Below are 19,472 nucleotides of genomic sequence, written 5' to 3'. Positions count from 1 at the left end.
TTATCTACTTGCATTTTGAAGTGATTTCGAACTGCTAGGTTGGCAGGAGCTGGGACCAAGCAACGGGAGCTCACCCCGTCACAGGGATTCGAACCGCCAACCTTCTGATCAGCAAGCCCTAGGCTCAGTGGTTTAACCCACAGCGCCACCTGGGTCCCTCTGTTCCAGTATCTTCTGACAAACCTCCACTTTGATTTGATTTTTTTTAATGGATAGGAAAACCTGAACAAAAGGGCAAGTAAAAGAGGAGAGGAAGAACCACATTGGTTTTGGGCAAAGGCAGGGACTAAACTGAAGGAGCGTGAAAGAAGAGAGGCTAAATTTCTCAAGTCCCTGCCTTGAGTAAGAGAACACACACTTCTATGCGGATTACTCACATGCCAACCTGAGAAGAACCAGCTCTCTTCAATATGTGGGACAAGGGAGTGTCCCATTTCAGAAAATGAAAAATCACTGATAGTTCAGAATATATCACTTTTAGAAAAGAAAACTATTAGTAGACCATATACCCAAAATGTTATGAAAAGTCCCAAAGTAAAACTATAAAACACTCTGGTGAAGGTCATGGGTGAATCATTTTCGTTTATGAATATTCTGTAATGCACAGGCTTTTATAACATTTTCATGATTCAAAGTATCTGCGGCAAAGAAATTATGTATTTCTAATAGAAGTAAAGTTAAATATTACCATAGTTTGAGCTGGGTGCTGTATATTTGGTGCTAGATTTGCGAATAATATTTTCATGGATCTGATACCATTCATTTTCATTGTTGCACCTGAAAAAGTATAGTCTAGTGTTACCTTTATGACATTACCTTATGACTGAATGCATACATACATACATAGTCTACACACTGGATCCTATTTTTTGAACAACTTTGTTTGTTATCAGACAGAAAAAAACAAACATGCAAATCTTAAACAGTATAGAAAATATGTCAAGTCTTTTCCGTGCCATATACTTGAAGCTCGTGGAAACACTACTGGTATTGAAAGGCACCTGAAGCTTCTTGGCACATTGCATATTTGGAGCTGTGTTTCTCCTCTTCACACTTTAGAATCACCAGTGTACTTGTGTAGCTACATCCATGAACATCCACAAAAGGGATCCCTGCCCCCGGATTAACAATGTTTCCCCAGATTCCCAGCTTTCCTTTTAAAAGAACTAACTTTCAAGAATATGTAAAACACAATTTGTAAGGCAAAATGTGCAGGACCTATTCTCTTCACTTTTTTGTTGTTTATTTCTTTTGGAGAAACTATCCTGTACCCACATTTGAGTGTTTTTAGCCAACGAATGAGTTCACAACAATGGCTAACATTTAGCAAAGCAGAACTAGGCAAGTAGATAAAAAGTGAAGCACCCATTGTCTAGATTCTTGTTATGTTTTTAAGCCTTTTTACGCTGGTGTTCCATAATAAAGAACTGTTTGGTGCCTCTTAAAAAACAATCCTTTATTTTAGTTTAGCTTGACTGGGGAGTAATGTGTTAACTATAAAAAAGAAAAAAAGTAGCAACCAAGTTAGGAGTTTGTGGTCTTTCTAACACAGATCTTTATTCATACAAAGAATGTCATCCCCTGCCCCGCCTGAGTTTGTAAATATTAAAAAAATTACCAGTGCCAATACAGATAAAAGTCCATCATTATTATACCAGTATTGCAAGGACCGGGCCTAAGAGAGTTTGTGTTATGTTAGATTTGCAAAATAACCCAGTACTGTTATTCTGCTGGTGGGAGAGGGGTTCAAGTAGTGTATGACAAAGTTCAGTCCTCTTGTGTTAACATGGCATGTTGGATTTGGGGGGGGGTTAAATGTCGTTTCTGTATTAAGTTAATTGTAGAAGCAGTGCAATTGCCGTAATTATGGGCTGGAGGGTGTGAAGAAAGCTTGGGAAAGAACTGGGGATTTCAGCTGTGAGTGAAAAGACATTGTCTAGATGCTAGGTCCATCTGTATATAGACAACAGGTCTACTAATTAAGAAAAAATGGAGGGGTAGACCTGGAATACAAGTTTCTCAGACTCCAGGGCTGCCCAGGCCTCACCACCATTCAGTCACCAGATCTATCAGAAATGGTGGACCTGTACTCTGATATTAATTATCAGTATTTATTTATTTAGGCATATTCATTTTGCTCCCCTTGGAAAAAGGGGGTGCCCATGGTCACATCAATTGTGAATCAATTCTTAACATGTGGTGGACATCCCATACTAGAAAATGGTGCTGTGTTGGTCCTCTTATCTGAGAACTTAAAGCAAAGACATTGAGTTTTTCATATTATTGTTGGTCTCTCATCAGCCTCAACTGGCATAACCAATGTTTAGGGATGATGAGAGTTAGTGGTCCCAACAAAACCTGGAGGGCTGCAGGTTCCCCATAACTGACATAAAGGGTAATAAGCACCTTTTAGACTAATAGCTTAATTTCCGTGTGCACTTTCGTAAGTAACGCCTACTTCGTCAGGTAGAGTAAGGAACAGAAGCAAAGTTGGAAAGTCAGCTCATGCGAGATAGGAAAAGACAATTCCATTTTCATTTAAGGAATTATAATGATCTAACTCAGTATAAGGCAGCTCCTTCCACTTCAACAAAGAGATCTGCAAATATGGCTAGTATGTGTCCATCTCTCCTCCTCATTCTGGGATAGAATGGTTTGTTTGGTTATTGGTTTGTTATTGGTTTTGTTTTATTATGTATTTTGTATTCTCATTTTGTATTTTTCTGTTGTTAACAGCCCTGGGATCTTCTGATAAGGAGTGGTATACAAATTTAAATTTTATTATTATTATTTAGGGGGTTATGAGGGGGCTGCAGCGGGGAAGGACTTGCCAAAAATGGCCTCTCCTGTTGTTCTGCTGAGGGATTTCTTCCTTCGTTGATCAGACACCAGTAGATACCACAAGCATGTTTGGCAAACCCTCACCATGAGCAGCTCACGCCCGGTAACCTAGGTCCCCACTGTGGAAGGACATGTGGATACAGAATTGGCCTCCACAGTCACTTGTGGACTCACTGTTAAGACCATGGAAAACAATCTTACTTGGCCATGAGTGATCGCCAAAGAAGAAGAAGAAGAAGAAGAAGAAGAAGAAGAAGAAGAAGAAGAAGAAGAAGAAGAAGAAGAAGAAGAAGAAGAAATGCTTTAAATAAATAAAAAGAAGCCTGGATAAATTATCAATCCATTAAAATAAAGAAATTTTAAGTTTTTAGTGGTATTATACCACCAGAAGGGTATCTAAACTTTTATCTTCATGAAATCCATGGTAATTGCTCAGGTCGCCTAGTTAACAATGTATTTCACATAGCTATAGTTTGCCTACCTGATCATTAGGTAGTGGGAGAATTAACCAGTTGCCTTAGTTGTGTGCTGCTCCAAATAGAATTCTGGTACAATTTCTTAAGGCATCCAGAGTAGCCTATGAATAATGATAAGGGAGATGAACTGCTAGACCCTGAAACTCACTTGGTTGTCTAGCTAAGGTGGTGATTATTATTTTTTTAAAAATACTACTTTTTTAATGCTACCTGAATTTTAAAATCAAGGTAACTGCTGAGCTAAGGACTCTGGCAACTGTCTCCAGCATATTTAAAACAAGCGAGAATACAGAAAGAACTTTGATGTACTATGAAGGAGTTTTGAGTTTTTTTGTAAAAAAAAATCCAAGTGAAATATAAACAGGGCTTTAGTAAAGTGTTGTTGGTATGGCTGCCAGGAATTTCAGTGAAATGATTTGAGTGTTACAAACCCTACATTTCATTGTGTTTTAATTATGTGGATTATTGGAGTTTTTTACATTTGCTTTTTATCTGTAAGCCACTTTAAGCAACTGTGGAGGTCAAAAGTGAGGTGTATCATTAAAGAAGTAAAAGAAACATATTCACCCCAGAATCTGCTATTTAAGAAATTCAACACTAAAAATAATTTCTTGTATGGCATTAGTTCAGATTAGAAAATACAATGAGACTAATATTACAGATACACTGGAAGTTCCAGATGGACTCATATCTGCAATCAGACTCTGCATCCAAAAACATTTGCTAATAATATTTGCTAACAAAAAGTCCATGTTTGACCTTCCGAGTCATCAAACCATAAACAGATGCCACCATATTTTTTAAAAAAATCTTGATGTGAAATAGAGAAAGGAACTTAATGTTGTCATAACCACCTCTGGTTCAAACCACAATCACATACACAATTACTTCAATTTAGAATATACGTAGAACAAGGTCAAACATCTACAGCAGGGGTGGGGAACCTTCAACCCACAGAGCAATCTCCCCCCCCCAGGGGTTCCAAATTGGCTCACCAAGCCATTTCTTCTAAAGCAGGCACGTCCAACAAGTAGATCGTGATCTACCGGTAGATCACTGGACATCTGTGGTAGATCACTGGTAGATCACTGGCTCCCCCAAAGAAGCTCAACAACTTTGGCTCCCCTAATAAAAGCTCAATTCTTTTGCCCTGCACCCCCAAATGACAGGGCTTTCCTTCTCCTTAAAAATGCTCATCAACAACTTTGACCTGAATGCCTAAAAAGGGGGGGGCTTTCCTCCTCCCCCAAAAAGCTCAACAACTTTGACCTGAACCCCCCAAAAGGGGTAGATCACTGTCAGTTTTTAACTCTCTAAGTAGATCAAAGTCTCTTGGGAGTTGGCCACCCCTGTTCTAAAGCACACCTGTCGACCAACTGAAATCATTGGTGACATCAGCTGATGGGTGGGATTACTGAGTTCAATCTTGCATTGACTGTGCAATCCTGTTCCCTACATAGAATGAGAGGCATTCATTCCCAACTGTTTCAAGAAAACCACAGGTGAAGAACCCAAGAAGGGCAAATTTTGGTTTGTTTGTTTGTTTGTTTGTTTTTAAATCTAAAATACAGTTTCTGGTCAAAATTTAAATGTGACATTAAATTATATCAGGAGTACCCAAACTAAGGCCCAGGGGCCGGATGCGGCCCAATCGCCTTCTAAATCCGGCCCGTGGACGGTCCGGGAATCAGCATGTTTATACATGAGTAGATTGTGTCCTTTTATTTAAAATGCATTTCTGGGTTATTTGTGGGCATAGGAATTCATTCATATTTTTTTCCAAAATATAGTCTGGCCCCCCACAAGGTCTGAGGGACAGTGGACCGGCCCCCTGTGAAAAAAGTTTGCTGACCCCTGAATTATATTAACATGTTAAAGTCTAACCACACAAAAGTCCATGCATAAAAAATACTGTGATACTGACAAACATTACGCCTGCTTCTTTACTTTACTTTCTCCCAATACGTGATTACAATTTCTGGTTCAAAACTCCAGATTTTGTTCTCAGGGCCAAGCTTGACAAAACTCCAATTAGCAATGGTGTTAATGGCTTTTTAAAAGTAAAAAGCAGATATGCCCTTCCCAATCCACGTCACCTCCACCCCTATAATCTGCTAACTGCCAGTTCTAATCTGTGCCAATCAAAGCTAATTTGTGAGACTGGCACCTCATTTTATTTACCTTCAGTAATCTGTAATCGATATACTACTAGTTTGGGACTTGTCAATTCGTGGTTTATTCCTGTGACCTATTACTGTACATGCACTGTGGGCAAATCTCAGACTAAGAAGACACCTTCTAACTCCCATGCAGAACCACCCTCCTATGACTAAAACAACAGTATAGCCACAGGAGCACAGAGGAAGGTTGTTTTTCTCACAAGCTACTTCAGTCACCACTACAGAACTGAGCTGGAGGTAGGATAAGGGGCCACTCAGCTTTCTCTATGCTGATTTCTAATTTTCTTGCCATCTACTACTGCATTTGCTATCAGGGAACCCACTCTACATTGAGGAACAGTATTTTATTCAAATTCTAAAAGCCAAGCTTGGCAGCCACTGACAACACCATCAGTAACAAAAAAAGGAAACATATAAATCCTAATCAGAGTTGACTTTCAATGAGTAAGCTTAAAAATAGCTTGGCTCACATACAGTCAGCAGGAAAATACAGCACTGAAACCGATTGCAAAAAAAGGCTCTTCGGGGAAAGGGGGCGGGTATCAGACAGCAGTTTTTTTCTTTCTGTCCTGCACTTTGCTTACCTATGGGGAAAGTGTCAAGTCACGTTGGTTATTTAAAGAATTGTGCATTAGTATCACCTAGCCAAAGCCAACAAATTAGAAGGTATAATGGAGTTAGTATAATGAATGCATTAACACTCCTATAGGATATTGATCTACTTACTTGGATATAAAATCAGTTGGTATAACCTGTTAGAGATAGGAAGACACTTTAACTATTTGAATTACTTTTATAAATACCTCATCCTAGGTTAAGGCCATGGCACTCATGTTTTATAAACCAGCAAAATATCTGACATATCAGAAATAACACATATAGTTTTGTCTTATTCCTGCACTCAATAACTTACGTGTAAACTTTAAGAACAAAATCCTTTTCTTCTTTTAATTCAGAAATTGATGGAATCACATCCATGATACTTAATACAGCACAACCATATGGACGTCGGTAATGAAGATGAGAAGGACCCTTTCTTGAATCATTTAGCAACATGCGCCCTAAAACAAAGAGTTATTGGCATTATATTCAGCTTCAGTTCTCAAACACCTAAACATAACCCTATAAATAAAGATAATGTTCCTTTTTTAAAAAAATCCAAATTAAACGAGTATCTTGATGAGGAAAAGGTGAATAGTTTCCTGTGGCAACTATGCAGAAATTATACTTTCATTCCTTTAAAATCTACCTTATTTATTAAAAAACTAATCAGAAATCCTACATCCTATCAAGATATAACCACCTCAGAAGCTGGGTCCGGAAGTGCCCATGCCCTTCTATCCCTATCAAAATGTTGTCAGGGAAGGCACCTATAAGATAAAGGTGTCTAGTGCCATTTAATCTTACTGGGAACATTCCTCTGATGACTCCACCAGAGACCTTTCCTGCTACCTCAGATATTTTAACTAGGAAACCTAGGGATTGAACCAGAAACCTGACTCCACCCCCATACCATGATGCCTCTTGGGCAACCTTTCATTTCTTGATGACAGGAGTACTTGCTTAATTGAAAGCAGCATAAAACTCTTTTGCATGCAGGCGCTCATCCAAATAAATGAGAGCAACTTGTGCCAGGCAATTGTCCAAGAGGCACAGTTTGTTGTGCTCCCAATTGGTAAAGCAGGATGGGGGAACCTATGGTCCTCCAGAAGTTGTTGGAGTACAATTCCTATGGCTATGTTGGCTGGGGATGATGAGAATACCTGGTTCCTAACCTCTGGTGGGGAAGGTGGGCCTGTGACTTATGGACTGCTAGGTGGCCATCCCTGTCCTGCAGATTTTATATACAGCAAGTTATGAATTAAAACCTGACCTGCTGGACTGGTCAGACTTGCTGCAATAGCCAAGTCTTACTCCACACAAAAAGTACTGTTATCTGCACTTCTGCCGAAATGATGGTTTAGCAATTACAATTTGTTATGAAACAGTGCAACTCCTGGGTCTTTGAAGCTGCACTTCCTATGGAAATGCACACACACATAATCACTGTACTCAACAACATTATATTGATTGATTTGCCTGATTTAGTTTATTTATATAATGCTTTCCCACAACGAGCTATGCCCAAAGATTGTGCATAAAAAAATCTAAAATAAATTCAATAAGTGTACTGTACCTATCCGAATTACATGGGCAACTATGTACAAATCTTTCTTCATATCCTTGCTGCTGAGATCCTAACAGAATTTGGGGAGAAAGCAAAAATCATTGTCAAAACCATTTATATTGCAAGTATATTCTACTTTCAAACAGAAAACTACCTCTACACATTTCTATCATTGTCATAGAGAAGTGAAGGCTTGGAGTAGAAAAAGATCTACCTCCCTGAGGAGGATTTCTACCCTATTTTTCCAGGGGGAGTCTGCAGAAAATTGTGGGGGTGGGGATCCCATGTAATATTTACTTTTTCAGAAAGGTGAGTGAAAGTAGTGTATACTCATAGTTTGAATAACATTAACATATACATTTACATTTCATAAATATGACCAACAATGAAATTCTCATTGCAAGTTATTCACTGCTCAGGTTGGCTGTGGCTGAATATAAAGCCCTGCAAGTTTTCTGAGTTAAAGTGCTTATAAGCTTATAGTTGCTAGCAAAAGAAAAAGGCCAAATCTGGAAGTTGCAAGATGCTGAATGGATAAACTGGCTTAGCTAAATTAGAAGAGTAAGGAAAGGAGAAAGGGGGAAGCGATATCAGATGCCCTAAGAACATAGGTGAAAAAGCAAAGGTCTCATCCACTGAAATCTACTATCATCATCATCATCATCATCATCATCATCATCATCATCTTTATTACGGTCACAGACCAGCATAAGTTAAAATAGAAACACGCCGGAATTTAGGAAATAAAACAGATAAAACAGGTAAAAGGAGTGACCCCAAAAAGGGGGGTGCATGAGGGAGACTTAAAATCAGCTAGAGAGTTAAGAGCAAGCTGTTGCAAAAGCAACTATAGAAGGGAGGGTACCCTGCAAGAGAGGGCACAGGTCTTGCGTATGAGCCTTCAGTTTAGGTCTGGTGCGTGACCCAAACCATTCTTTGGTGAATGCCCATCATAGTAGTGCAAAATCTGGCTACTAAGTATGTTACATCTGGATTTCCATCTTGAAGTAGCAAGGAGGTATAGAGTTGCTCTGTCTGTCCAGGGAATTTGTGTAGTATTGGCAGGATGAACCTGACTCATATGTCTGTATAATATTGGCAGTGGAAGAATACATGTTCAGTAGTTTCTAGCTGCCCTGAGCCACAGGGGCATTTCCTCTCTTCGTACGGTACCTTCCTAAAATGGCCTTCCTGGATAGCTGAGGAGAGTGCCTGGCATAGGGCCAAAGTGAAGGACTTTCACTGTTTTGGTACTTCTAGGTTGGTCATACAGTATATGGCATTTGGGAACTGAGGCAAATTTTTGTTTCACTGGTGAAACAATTTGGGGATCTGGCTAGATCTGCTTGGCACTATATGTCTTCCATATGCTGTCCGATGGGTTTATGTTTGGCTTTTTTGTATCCTGTGTCAAGTAAAATTTACAGGGTAAAACCCAGGGTTGTTATTTTGTTTAGCACAAGTCATTTGGAAGTCATCCTTTATGGTTAGGGGAGCAAGGCCACACGGGAAGAAGGACAGTCTCAGCCAGTAATTAAGTGTGGCAAGCCACACTCTAGCCTCAATTCTTACCAGTCCAGTTTCTAGGTGTAGGGTGGCATTGGAAACATTTTGGGGCACTTGTAGGAATGACCTTAGAAATTTAGATTGTACCAGCTCCAGTGTTGCACAGTGTTGCATGGGGGGGGGGTAGTTTTCGGAAGTGTGTCTCCTAGGTCTTTGCAGAGATGTGATAGTCTGTCATTGGTAGAGTACTAGTATGGGTGAGTATTATGGTCTTCCAGAAAAGGGCAGCGTTGTTGGATTTGGCTGCTTGAATAACCTGTGTCCAGTTCTTTTTTGTTGTTTCCTTTTTCTTCCAGGTCAGCTTTTTGTGATATAGGAGATCCATTGCACCATTGGAGGTAAAGGCTTGGTATGAGATGTTAAGGGCTTTTTTGGCGTTGATACAGTCCTTGTCAAACCATGGTTTGGAATGGTGTTTTTGGTACCTCCTGTCGGTTCTGTGACTTTTGCTGAGAGGCCAATGTAATTCTCGGGTTAGGTCCTTGTAGGTCATTAGGAGGGCCTCAGAGGATTCAGCTGTTATCAGGGTGCTTTGGATTGACCGCAGGCTTACTGAGTCCAACCATTTTGATACTTTTTTATTTAGCTGACAGGTCCATTTGGCTCAGTGGTGGGTTCCTTCCACTAGCGTTACAACAGCCTAACAGTTGTTTACAGCGGGGACCTTCTGAGTTAGCTCCTCTACTTGGAGATAGACCGGGAAATGATCGCTCTCAAATCTTGGTTTGACCTCTACGTTCTTTGCATGTGGGAGAAGGTTCTCAGAGACAATTATATAGTTGATGACGCTCATCCTAATTCAAGACAGGTAGGTGAAGATTCAGTCTGAAGGTCATTTATGCTAGATAGAGACTGTTTGATCTTTTAAGGCTCGCGTTTTGATTTCCACCTCCAAATCTGGTGTGTGTAGCTGAACCGTGTATATAGGGTCTGGTTGCTCAGGCCTAGTCTGTCATTTAGGTCCCCTCCCAGAACTACCATTGCACTTGGGTTTTGCAGTATAAGGTCTACAACGTACTCTTCCAATTCGCCCCATCTGGCTCTTATCTCAGATTTCTGGGTCTACTATTTTGATATCAAACACTAGCTTAAAGAGCTGGCATTTATAGCATATAATTATTTTAAGTTATTAATTTTGGCTGAGTGAGGTAATCACAGATGCAAAGGTAAAAGAAGAAACAGCTGAGTAGTGAAACTGTCAAGACCGACAGAAAAACTATGTACATTTACAGACATGAACTCAAATTGTGGTTTTGCAGAAGATGTGGCCTGAGAGCTATATTTCCTTTCTGGGCAACCTTCCAACAGCCACAAGGATAGGGAATGATGCAAAAGTGGGTGGATTAATGAATATAAATTTTGCATTTAAACAGAAGGCTATTTTCTACACACACACACACACACACACACACACACACACACACACACACCTCTATCCTCCATCCAGACAAGAGAGACATTATTAAATTTCAAAAACACCAGCCTGGTGAAAACATTGGAGGTGTAAAGCAGGGCCATCGAGCAATGTGACATTGGGAGAGGTTTGTGTGGCCTGTGGAGAATTTTAAGGGCCAAACAGGGTGGCCTAGAGAACTGTATTTGGTGGCCAGGCCTGAGCTTCCCTACCTATGCTCTAAAGCTCAGAAGTCCAATAGCAATAACATCCTTACAGAGAAAGAATAAAGGAATATCAGAGAAACAAAGCTTCATAAAAAAACACCTAAAACACTAAACTGCTCCATTTGTTGGAGGCTGAAATCAAAACACATTTATGCAACTGCTCTCAGTACTGGCTGCAGTAAATATAGTCTAAGTAATTACTCCCTTCACCATAGTGATATTTTCAAAGGGTGTTTGTCTACAAACACATGAAGGAAACTAAAAGACCATTCTCATTTCATGCTTCATTAGAAATCAACAGGCAAAACAAAAGACAAATGAAAGACAAATGCAGCAGGAAAAGGAGTGTTTCCACATCCACTTTTAAAGTTAATTTTAAATTACTAATGCTCATTTATCACAGTACAAGTAATTTTTTAAAAAATGTTCGTGCTAGCATTTCAGCATAAGAACACAAGAGCCTACTGGACCAGGTCTATATTCCCATCTATTACAACAGGGGTCCCCAAGCTTACCTTGCCGAGGGCCAGTGCCACCAGCACCGATCGCGCTGTGGGCCGGAACGCACGGGAGCGCGCACCCATACACGTGCGCACACGCAATTTCCGGCGCACTTCCAGGTTGCCGGAACACCAGAAATCGCTTGTGCACATGCACATGGGCCTCCTCCAGCCTGGAAGTGTGCTGGAAATGACACTTGCACATGCACACAAGCTATTTCTGATGCTCCCAGCGACCTGGGAGTGGGCAGCTGCACCACGCCGGTAAGAGCGGGCAGTGGCAACGGGTGGCAGGGGTTTCCGGGGGCCGCATAAATGAGCCTTGCGGGCCGCATCTGGCCCCCGGGCCTTAGTTTGGGGAACCCTGTATTACAACATCCTGTTTTCACATTGGTCAGCCAGATGCCTGTGGGAAACCCTCAAGCAGAACTGAAGCACAAGAGCACTCCAACTCTGGAGTCAGGGCATAGCCATCATGGCTAATAGCCAATGATAGCCTTATCCTCAATTAATTTGTCCAGTCCTCTTTTAAAGCCATCCAAGTTGATGGTCATCACTGCCTCCTGTGGGAACATGCGCCATGGTATAACTGTGCAGTGTGAGGAAGAATTTATTTTATCTGCCTGTATATTTCAACATCCAGCTTCATCAGATGTCCACCTTGAGTGTTATGAGAGGAGAAAAGCATTTATCTCTCCATGTCATACAAAACTTTATAAATTTCTATCATGTCATCTCTTACTCACCAAAAGGTCTCAAACACTGCAACCTCTCCTGATAGAGGAGTTACTCCATGCGTATATAATTATGATTCTTGATATGAAGCATAATTTGGGGGAGGGATTCAACTAAATTGTTGTGTGCATAGAATGAGGTCCGCTTGCAGAGCAAAGCTTCTCTTACTTCCTCTTGTGCACCCCATGCCCCCTAAATCTGCTCTGCAGAGTTGAGGGAACCCCAGAACAGGTTTAGGGGGTGTTGGGGGCAGAAGGGAAAATATCTTATTGCATGAGAAGACCTTGTTCCACGCAAGTATAGCCCACACCCTTTATCTGACAATCAGGCTGGATTTAGATGTGACATAGCTAAACCATGGTTTGCTGAACCCACATCTGCCTGCAGTATGCTGAAATAAAAAACCATGGTTAGGGTCATTACTCTGTCTCATGAGACCGCTACACCATAGAAATGGGAATATACTTATGAAACTGAGTCATGCACATATGTGAAACAGAAGTAAACAAACAGCTCAAAATCATATTTGCCTTTGGGACATCTGGATGCTCAAACTATGGTGTGATTAGAACAAAATATATGCTACACTGGAATCCAGTCTCAGTCTGCAAAACACTCTTACTGAATGGTAAAGAAAATGAAAAGTGTTTCATACTGTGAAAAGTGCACACATTCGGTCAATCTTCTCTGGATTCTTGGGGCCTCCATTCTTGTTTAAGCGTACCAGAAACCTTTCACTGAAACACAAAAGATAAGAAAACACTGAATTACCAATAGTACATACCATCCATACTGCATCCTGGTCAGAACTTCTAAACATTTATGGAACTTTATTCAGAGATCCAGATTCATCGACCATCAAACTGTATAGCTACATTGAAAATACAATGGTTCTTCTGACAATACTTCCAGGTACTTTCTCATTAATCATGGTGGGAATGAATTAATATCTTCTTACATTTGATGAAATATAGGAGTAGCACTAGGCTAATAAGAATTTAACATCCCTACACTCAATCTTAGACATAAAAATAATTTTGTTAATTGTTTTATGCAAAATAGTATCAATTATTCACTGGAAAGTGAATAATAACTGGAAAGTTAAAGCGATAACTGGGAAGTTAAAAAGATGCAGCACTCTTGCACTAAATTGCAATAATGTGTTTAAGAAAAGAATATAATTGATTACAAAATAACAGAGAAAGAGAGGAATTCATAGGTTCTCTAACCCCATACTCTGCACTGAGTCGGGATTCAGTATGCTCTGTTAACTGTTTATATATATTTATCTAACTTTTCTAAATCTAGAAAATCTGTCTATATTCCTAGGCAGCATATTCCATTGCTCAATTGTTTTACTGACCATAAGCAAATGTAACAAAATGGAACTGTTGGAAGTAATATTAGTATTTGTACCTGTACAGCTGATTTATTCTATTAAATTTATAATTCTCTGAACTAAACAAATACACCCTGTCAAATGTTCACTTCCTCCATATCAAAAACAATTCCAGCTGGACTCAAATCAGTTTTGGTTTTTCCTATCAAATGAATCAAAAGAGTTTCCTTTTTGCACTATTATACTTTCCTGAAGCCAGAAGGAAAAAAATTCTGGAGATCGGGATGAACTGCTCAAAATTATTTACTGTAAGCAATGTCTTGTCTACAATGGAAAACCTAAAACGGGTTCTAACCAATACTATTACTTATTAGTTGATGTTTTCCAAAAAATTGAGGAAAACTAGCTGGCCATAGTAAAAGTTTACTTAAGAATTATGTTAGGGAACCCCTTGTGAATATGGATTAACTGCCCTTACAGGCTGGTGCTGGACCCCTGGCAATCCTTTCAGAGATACTCTTGTCAAAAGGGTAAAGTTTCTCTCTGCTAACAGGCTTGCAAAGGCAAGGTATCAATTTAAAGTGAGAAAAAGCAGTGCTCTCCAAGGTGCTGGAATTGTGGTGTAAGTCAGACTTTCAAAAATAGTTCTCAAACAATATTGAGTAACTACTACAGCATGTTCTATTACAATAGTTGTTATAGTGAATTAGCTATAAATAAAATGTTGTGCTTTCTTTTATAGGCAGAACTTTAGATCCTTAAAAACGGGTTAAGTAAGGTAATTATCTCGTAGTGCTTCTAAGGTAAAGGGACCCCTGACCATTAGGTCCAGTTGCGGACAACTCTGCGGTTGCGGCGCTCATCTCACTCTATAGGCCGAGGGAGCTGGCGTTTCTCCACAGACAGCTTCCGGATCATGTGGCCAGCATGACTAAGCCGCTTCTGGCGAACCAGAGCAGCGTACGGAAATGCCGTTTACCTTCCCACCGGAGCGGTACCTATTTATCTACTTGCACTTTAACGTGCTTTCGAACTGCTAGGTTGGCAGGAGCTGGAACCGAGCAACGGGATTTCACTCCATTGTGGGGATTCAAACTGCCGACCTTCTGATCGGCAAGCCCTAGGCTCTGTGGTTTAACCCACAACGCCACTCTTTAATAAAGTGGAGGAGTTCGCTTTTCCTTTCATACCCAGAATTCAGAGGCATGCCTTCGAAACCTAGTTCCATGACATCATAAGAACTCTAGTTTCACAAAAAGAGTTAACAATATTACAGATGTTAAAACAGATTTCTGACCAAAGGACCAGCAATATTTTACGTGCTCAGAACAAGAAAGCAAGGGGTCTGCTTCTGACTTACCTGATCTGTTTGCCTTCCCGGACATCATACAAAAAAAAGAATACATCTGCATCCTCCCCAATTGTATTGTAAGTGAAACTTTTAAGACTGAGAAAGAAGTGGTGAGGTACTGGCAGACGACATGCTTCTCCATGACGTGGGCGTATTGTATCTACCTAATTTGGAGAAAGAAATTAAAAGGACTTCATTTTCTAGACATATATTTCATAGTTTTATATTCACTGATACCATTTAAAATGAAAGTTGCTTGGTAGAATATATACACAGCTCCTAATCATTTTATCTGCACAGATCCACATGTAGTGCCTAGATCCCTCACCAAAATACTGTCAGGATAAAGCAAATTGTATATGAGTCAACACCCTTGATTTAAAAAAAACCATAAAACGAAGTCAGTATACTGGTAGGGCTGAACAGTTGTAAATACCAATAAAAACCAGTATATTTTATGAGTTATTTCATGGTGAAGAAGAGATATGGCTTCCTTCTTCAGTTTATCTTACCTGTGATGTGCTCTGTTGTACACTATGTCTACTAGATAAATGCTGTAAAAGAAAAAGACGTGCTGCATTACTTCTGTTCAAAGATGCTGGCATTTCTTCCACACATGACTAAACATTTTTTTTCATTGTTTTCAGATCTGTTTTAAAAAGATGCAATAGTATACTAAAGACCAGATCCTATTAGCTGACACAGAAGCATTCATGATTTAGCACTGTCCAGGTACCAAATCAAGTGCAGCACCATTCAATTGCACTAGAACAGGCATGGCCAAACTCAGCCTTCCAGCTGTTTTGGAACTACAATTCCAATCATCCCTAGCTAACAGGACCAGTGGTCAGGGATGATGGGAACTGTAGTCCCAAAACAGCTGGAGGCCCAAGTTTGGCCATGCCTGAATTAGACCAACATAGGATTTTGTGGTGGTGCAACCGGCTGGGAAAACAGAGAGCTCTATCCCAGTTCTATACAATGTAGCATTACACACAAAGCACAGAACTGATCAGAGAGAAACACTACAGCTGACTACTCATCCAAACAACACCCTGAAAGCCTTTTAGTCCTGAGATTATGATGATGATGATGATGATGATGATGATAATTTATTTCTACCCCGCCTACCTGGCTGGGTTTCCCCAGCCACTCTGGGCGGATCCCATATCATTGAAGGTGTGAAATAATGTTTCAATCTGCTTATTTCTGCAAGGTTGATACTTTGCAACATGGTTTGTGCACTCTTGTGCAATTTTTGTACTGATTTATTGGGTTAATTTTCTACAGATGATCCCTGGCTAATTTATTCATGGTGTTGTTGTTACACGAATTTTGTGCAGTTTCATCTCCCTGTTAAAAAAATGCATTTTTAAAAAACATGCTTAACACAGGACCTGTGAAAATATATTTTTATTTTAGGTGATACATATTTATTGCAAGTAGCTACTTCACAAGCCTCCTTCTCCCCAATCTAATTTTATATCCATCCTCCCATTCAGCATCCCCCTGCAGTGGACAGTATTTTATGATGACGTACAGGAGCAACCTCCCACTACATCTACATTTGCTTTACCAAATAACCATTCCTTGTTCTACACAGAACATGGCCTCAAATGAAAAGTGTAGCGACTGAGGCAACACGACATTAAATGTTTGTGTTAAAAAGGAGCAACATCCCCAATTCTCTAACAGAGGTTGATCCTGTTTTTAAAGCCTCTCATGCTGAAGGCTAACATTAACAATCAGAAAATTGACAGTAAGTCTCCTACTGTTCCTATTTAATCTCCAGAGGTAAGATTTAAAAAGTAATCCAAATTGAAACGGTTTCAAGTGTGTTTTTAATCATATTTTCATATTTTGTTTTATACTTATCTATTTTACAATTTTAGATATTTGTAATGTTGGATATCATTGATATTATTTTTTAATTAGGTTTCAGAAGTTAAAACTTAGAGAGACCCAAATAATCCTCCATCCTTCATCTCTCAAACCTATGAACATAAAAAAATATTTCCATAGCACATGATCAAAGCCACACAGAATTCAAACATAGGAGCAGCTATCAGGATTATTAGCCACTGACTGAACTGTCCATCCTTTCCAAAAGTGGAGAGAATCACCAGGGCATTGTATCCACATTCTCAGATTTCAAAAAAGCTCAATTAGTGCACCATCCCTCATTCCTTGCAGCAAACACTAAGACATTCTGCTGAAACCTGGCAACATAGAACAATTGCTATGGGAACTCACCTAGGAACATGCGACACAATTCTCAACTTAATCCAACACAATATTAATACACAGATGTGTAGGAGAAGCCAAGCCCCTTTCAAATCCATAGGACATGCCCAGCTATGTGCAAAAATAAATGCTGGCAGGCTCCCACAATATAAGCTCAATCGGTGGTGCCTCTTAATCTCAGGGATGTGGGTTCAAGCTCCATATTGGGCAAAAAGAATTCTGCCACTGCAGGGAATTGGAAAAAAGGGCCTGGTGTTGTGCTGCTACCTTCTGAACCTCTCATCCTCACCCTATCAAAGAATAAGGCAACTTACCATCTTGTATAGATCAGAGACACTTATCTGATCTGAATCCACCACCTCAAAGTCCTTTCGTGGGACAAGATCCAAGCCCAAATGCCTGTGAAGGAAAACAAATGCAATCAATAAAATGTATTTATTTATGTAGTATATATAACTACAGTGGTACCTTGGTTTAAGAACATCTTAGTTTATGAACAACTAGGATTAAGAATGCTGCAAACCCGGAAGTGGGTGTTTTGGTTTGTGAACTTTGCCTTGGAAGCAGAACATGTCCCGCTTCCTGTTGAGTGTGTTCCATTTGTAAATAGAGTCCCCCGCTGCTATGGGAAAGCAGGCCTTGGTTTAAGAACGCTTTGGTTTAAGAACAGACTTCTGGAATGGATTAAGTTCAAGTTCATAGACCAAGGTACCCCTGTACTTGGGAACTGAAAATAAGGCACATGCTTAAAACTATGTAAAGCTTAACGCCCCGATACAATTATTACAAATATACCTTTCATAACATTCATAATATAGCATCAGCATTATGGGGCTTGTTGCAGCTAATGGCTGGTCAGACAGAGTGGATATTCTAAAGCTTTGGCCTCACACAGATGATTTGGCTTGACTCCCCCATATATGTGGCTGCAGAGACACGACATTTCATAGCACCAAAGGAAAGTTTGTACTGGACACACTTGGTTCAAGAACTCGATCACAGAAGCAAAGCGTAGGATGGAGAAAACCCAACTGCCTGTTGTGATGCAGTTGTAGTCTTCAATATGGGACTGGGCTTCAGATGTCAATGCCAATGCTCAGAGCTAGGCTTGGCACTAGAGCACGCATCCCCAAACTGCGGCCCTCCAGATGTTTTGGCCTACAACTCCCATGATCCCTAGCTAACAGGACCAGTGGTTGGGGAATATGGGAATTGTAGTCCAAAACATCTGGAGGGCTGAGTTTGGGGATGCCTGCTCTAGTGCCAAGCCTAGAGGGTAACAGTGCCTACACAGGCCATGGGATTTTCATCTATTGGAATACTCCTCCAGGAGACTTAGTAGGTGTCCTCTATATTGACAGACACGTTTGCTGAAAGCTTTTCTTTGCTCACAAGCTTATGCAGACAAAAAAATAAATAAACGCCTTCTGTAAAAGTTGGTCAGTTTTAATTTTGTATGTGTTTTTATTGTGTATATGTATTTGTTGTAAACCACATATGAAAAATTGCAATTGCAAAATAAAAGTATCTAAGTAGTATCTAAGTAAATAAGTACAGTGGTACCTCGGGTTCAGAACTTAATTCGTTCTGGAGGTCCATTCTTAACCTGAAACTGTTCTTAACCTGAAGCACCGCTTTAGCTAATGGGGCCCCCTGCTGCCACACCGCCGGAGCAGGATTTCTGTTCTCATCCTGAAGCAAAGTTCTTAACCTGAGGTTCTATTTCTGGGTTAGCGGAGTCTGTAACAAGAAGTGTCTGTAACCTGAGTTACCAGTGTAAATAAGTAAATCAATCTGACATTTTTCTCTGACAGACCACCACCAGGTGAGGTGTGGCAGGTAGTTAACAAGGAAAGTGCATTCACAGTGCTGGCACCCTAACTTTGGAGATGTCTCCCCAGGAAGGTTGACATAGCACCTACCTAGATGCCCACTGCCAGACAAGAACTTTTTTTCCCATGTCTTTTAATCTGTTTTAGTGCCAAATCTGATTTTTAAAAAAATCTGCAATGTGATTTTATGCTGCTTGTATATTTTAATATTCACTCATTTTCACCTTGGGGTTGGATGGTGGGATATCAATATCCAAAACAAATAAGCAAGCTTCATAGGGGCAGCAGTAGCCATCAAAATAAGAGCTGCATCACAACAACAGACCCTTATGTCCTCTTTCAGAGCTGAAATGCTTTCAACCCAATGCCTCTGAAATGGAGGCTTGAAAGGTACTTAGATCATTACTGAAATGGGTATATCTGGAGTAGGGATTGCTGGAAGCACCCATCTCAATTAAAGTGCAGTTCAAGAGGGAGAAGGAAACTTGGACACAGAAAGGTTGTTCCCACAGGATGCACATAATGAACACAATGGCTATAGAGAGCTTCTTGATTTTTTGGAAGTGAACACAGAAGCAAAAAGGCATGGGATATGCTCATTTGGACATGTGTGTTAGGTAT

At 40.1% G+C, this 19,472-nt stretch overlaps 1 protein-coding gene across 1 annotated transcript in view; it reads right to left on the bottom strand.

The window, feature by feature from the left end:
• Positions 1-19,472, bottom strand: part of DOCK3 (dedicator of cytokinesis 3) — a 128,585-nt gene that overhangs the window by 91,113 nt on the left and 18,000 nt on the right. The window contains exons 6-12 of the mRNA XM_035106067.3: positions 17,334-17,418; positions 15,288-15,329; positions 14,785-14,939; positions 12,741-12,822; positions 7,674-7,734; positions 6,411-6,558; positions 689-777 (exon numbers count right to left, since the gene is read on the bottom strand). Of these exons, the coding sequence (XP_034961958.2) occupies positions 689-777; positions 6,411-6,558; positions 7,674-7,734; positions 12,741-12,822; positions 14,785-14,939; positions 15,288-15,329; positions 17,334-17,418 (662 nt within the window). The remainder of the gene's footprint in view (positions 1-688; positions 778-6,410; positions 6,559-7,673; positions 7,735-12,740; positions 12,823-14,784; positions 14,940-15,287; positions 15,330-17,333; positions 17,419-19,472) is intronic.

This window comes from Zootoca vivipara, chromosome 2, assembly GCF_965207765.1.
Source record: "Zootoca vivipara chromosome 2, rZooViv2.hap1.1, whole genome shotgun sequence".
NCBI lineage: Eukaryota > Metazoa > Chordata > Lepidosauria > Squamata > Lacertidae > Zootoca > Zootoca vivipara.
Note: the sequence above shows the minus strand (reverse complement) of the source record. Positions and strands in the feature narration are given on the sequence as shown.